Source organism: Haliaeetus leucocephalus, unplaced genomic scaffold (genome assembly GCF_000737465.1).
Source record: "Haliaeetus leucocephalus isolate CR32 unplaced genomic scaffold, Haliaeetus_leucocephalus-4.0 Scaffold139, whole genome shotgun sequence".
Lineage (NCBI taxonomy): Eukaryota > Metazoa > Chordata > Aves > Accipitriformes > Accipitridae > Haliaeetus > Haliaeetus leucocephalus.
In genome coordinates this window covers 158140-162172 of record NW_010972575.1, presented here as the reverse complement: position 1 = coordinate 162172, position 4033 = coordinate 158140, and the positions used below count along the sequence as shown (strand labels likewise).

The 4033-nt window shown below is 41.9% G+C and overlaps 1 protein-coding gene across 1 annotated transcript; it reads left to right on the top strand.

Moving 5' to 3' along the window:
- Positions 1–136: 136 nt before the first annotated feature.
- On the top strand, positions 137–2629 carry LOC104843240. Its single transcript, XM_010586060.1, has 3 exons — positions 137–357; positions 1547–1620; positions 2262–2629. The coding sequence occupies exons 1-3, from the start codon at positions 137–139 to the stop codon at positions 2627–2629; spliced, it is 663 nt and encodes a 220-aa protein (XP_010584362.1).
- The last annotated feature ends 1404 nt before the right edge of the window (positions 2630–4033 follow it).

Sequence of the window (4033 nt, the reverse complement as noted above, 5' to 3'; positions counted from 1 at the left end):
GCCGCGCCGGACGGGGCAGCCCTGTCAGGCGGCCCCGGAGCGGCGGCGCTGGCTGCCCGGTCCCGCGGGAGGAAGTGGCTCTCGGGGTGCCTCTCTTCGCCTCGCCTCGCCGGGGGGAGAGGTGCTGTGAGGAGAAATGGCGGGGTGGGGGGCAGCGGGGAAGGGCCAGCGCCCCGCGGCGCTCCTCGCCCCTCCCGCCTCCCGCCCGGAGGCGCGGAGGGAGCGACCCCGTCCTTCTCGCTGTCGATGCCGGTCGGCGCTTCCCGTGGCTTCTGAGAGGAAACCCGCAAATTTAGAGGAAAAGGCAGCGGGCAGTCGCTGGGGCGTTAGTAGCCGGGATGACCTGCGAAGTTTTCGGTCTGTTCAGAGACATTGGTCGGTACAGGGCCGAGCAGCCCTGCCGGCGGCCGAGACTCACTGAACTCTGTGCATTTAAAAAAACCACAAACAATAAATCACACTTTTTTCTTCTTGGCCACGCAGGGAGGTGTGATGCACCCTTGGAGGCGGTAGGGCGTGCCTCTGGCTATGGCTTCGCTCCCTTCCCAAAGCTGGGTAACTCTTCAGGCTGGGGAGGCCTGGCTCGATTTTCCCTCTCTGCCAGGAGCTTCTAAGCTGCGCCCCTCGTCTTCCTGGGGTGTGCTCGGGGCATTGCTGGGCATGGAACCGTTTGGGGTTTTTATCACTCGCGTGTGCTGCTCTGTGCAAAAGAGCTGGCACGCTGGAGGGTGGATGGGACTCTGGTGCTTCACGTTACCGTTTGAACAGCAAGAACTGCTTTAAGAATCTTTGGTGAAGCAATTAATGGGTAAAATACTCCCCAGAGAATTTTACTGTTGGGTGTGCCTTAAGAAAGTGTAAGCAGATGTTTCTGGGGCTGTGTTCTCAAGCTACGGTAATGTGACAGAGTAATTTTAAGTGATGACTCTCATTTATGTTGATATTTTGAATATTGAAAATAGCATTTTTAACAAGGGCAAAAGTTGGAATTACGGCTAAAATGTGCAACGGAAGAGCTTTTTTCTTGCTTAGACATGCTGTTAATGAAATAACATTGAACCTCAGGCAGTTAATGAAGCCAGTATTTTGGGTTTCTTGGGAGTTTTTTGCTTGTTTCCAACAGGTTGAGTAGAAGATAAGTTACCTCTGTGATTATAACAAATTACCTATGTACAGCCTCTACTGGGATTGTGTTCTCTCCCAGCAAACTTTTCTTTCCATTTTATTAACAGTAGCTTCTGAGAGCATCAGTCACTAAGGAGCCCCCACTGTGCTGCATGCTGACGAAAAGTCTTCCCTGCCCCAGAAGACACTAAATAGCAGTTACTGTCTAACTAGTAAAGTAACTACAACCACTTTTATTTTTGTACATATTCAGGCAGCTGTTCCATCTGAACGTTAGCTTCTATATGTTAATTAGCCATATTAAAGGAAATACAACATTCACTGGATGTTCTCACGTTCTTTCAGCTTTCTGAAACAAAAACCATATTAACAGCATTAAGAGCACATGACAAACACTTATTTTGGACTTTTTTGACTTAAGAATTGAAGGAGTTGCTTTTTTCACATTAGCTGAAGTAAGCAATGCCACTTGCCTTGCAGAAGCCAAGAGAAACAGTATGAGGTGAAAGGAAGTAGAACTGGATTTTTGAGAACACTTCAGTCAGTGAGACAAAGTGTGTTTCTAAGTAAATTCTGCAAGCCTCTGCTATGCCTTGAGAAATGAAAAGAGTGGAACGCATCAGCTGAAAATAGCTATCGAAAAATACAATCTATAAGAAGCAGTTTACATACAATATTTGCTTATTTAGTTCTCCCTACATTTGTTCTTCATATGACGCTAGTTTGTGTGATTGTGCATGGGAAAGGAGTGATCTAACCTAATTCATGAGCCACATGATATAGCTCTCTGTGGTTTCTGGGTACATGTCTTTACAACAGAAATTTATTTCTATAGAAATATTGAGATTTCTATATCAGTAACACTGCAGTTGTGATGAAATGTCTATACCTAGTCACAGTTGTAGCTGGGTAGTTTCCATGTCTAACAGGCAGCATAGTCTTTAAAACATAAGGATTCACCTATAAGTAAGCTGTAAGTAAATCATGGAGTAGAGACTGCAGTAGTGACAGTTCTCCTAGATAGCCGTGCTTTGCATATTACTAACCAAATGGGTTTTACTGCTATTTCATAGAGCTATGTGTTCCTTTTGATGCTCCTACAATCTGAACTTAGAGTCTGTCTTCTCTTTCAACAGATTCTGCACAAACAGGAGGTAACAAACTACTGGGAAACTTGAAGCTGCAATCAATTTTAGGTCCTGAAGGGGAGCAACTGCAGAGAACCAGCCCGTTTCTTGGATGGGAGATGTTTAAGGACTTGGATAGTTCAAATGACTATAATGAATATGTACCTGTGGCAGATGACTTCAAAGAACTTGTTCGTCAGGTGGAGGAAGCTGTTCAGAAGGACAGGGGGGGAACAGGAATTCCAGACCCCATGGGATCAAACAGTTATCTTTGGGCCAGGTATCCCAGAAGAAAACGGGAATCTCTGGGTTTGGCAGGAATGTGTTGCAAATGGGGCTGTACAAAAGCTGAAATTAGTACTATATGCAGAGTTTAAAATCCTCTCTGCACTTATGCATGAAATCAATGTTTGTTGCAGCGCTACTTGATTGAATACTGTATGGAGGAAGAAAACTCTCACTGTATTTTATTTTGTCTGTATGTGCCAGTCAATACTGCTGGTTTTTTTAAAAAAAAAAAAAAAAAAATCCACAAGTGTAATTGTAATGACTTTGTTTTGCTGCAGTAACTTTTACTCTATATTTTTTACTAAGTCTTTTCATTTTAATGTCAAGCCTTTACACTTGCATTACAAATGTATTATATCTTTGTAACACTTTAGGAAGAACTTCAGTGTTTCATTAAAGTTTAATTATACCAAGTGTTATCAAATTGTTCTTTCTCTGTCCACAGAAAGAACATCCAGCGATGTTCTTGAAATGAGATTCATGGTACAAAGCTGTACAGAAAGGATATTTTGCCACTTGAAACTCCACTCAACACTGACTCAGCTTGATGATTATTTTGAACACACTTTTTCCATTTTCTTGTAGTTGCAGAATTGTTTTATGCAATAGACTCCATCTTTCTAGAAACTTTACCACAATACAACGCTTGCAGCCTAAATATTTCTTCATATTCATGCATGGGCTTAAATAGTTAGTAGATGAAGTATCAACACTTTAATTATTCCTTGGTTACCTTACTTCCCTATTTTTTACTACTGCTAAGTGAGAGTGTTGGATGTGTTTTAAGTAACTTATTCTACAGACACTCCGACATCTTCCTGTCTGTTCTTACGGTGTGCTGGTCTACAATTCTTTAGATGTATTTCTACATTGCTAAGTGCTACTGTATTTATAAATAGCTAATTTAATCTTTGTAGTTTCTAAGCTTTTTGCCTTCCTGGCTGTTTTTCTCAGCTGTAACAAGTTGCATTTCCAGAGATGTTGTTGATGACTTGAGGTTTTTGTTTTTTCTGACCTTTATGATGTTCATGGTAACCTAGCCTAGTAGCAGTGGTTCACTCAGAGTATACTTCATAGCTTAGACTGCACAGTTGTTACCTTCGGCGTCATTCTTCAGATTGTCTTTTGAAAAGTGTTCCTTGACTGAACTACTGCTTAGTGAAATTATTGTATCACTTTTTTATCCCTTTTCCTAAGATGATATTGTTATTCCAGCAACTGGGCATCAATTAATCCTTTTTAAGTTTTTTAAACCATGTCAATTTTATTCAGTAGAGACTGGGCAGAATGGACATTCACTGTGAATGCTGTTATCTTCCATCTGAAAAGCACTATGTCTTATGTCATTGTAACAATAATGTTTAGCAAGAAGTTAGTTACCTTCTTCCACACCATTGTTGTAGTGACGGTAAGATGCTATTTGTCACTCTGAGTGGAGAAAGTAACTGTAAACTTTTGCTATAGTTTTCTTTGCAACAGGCTAGCTAAACTTC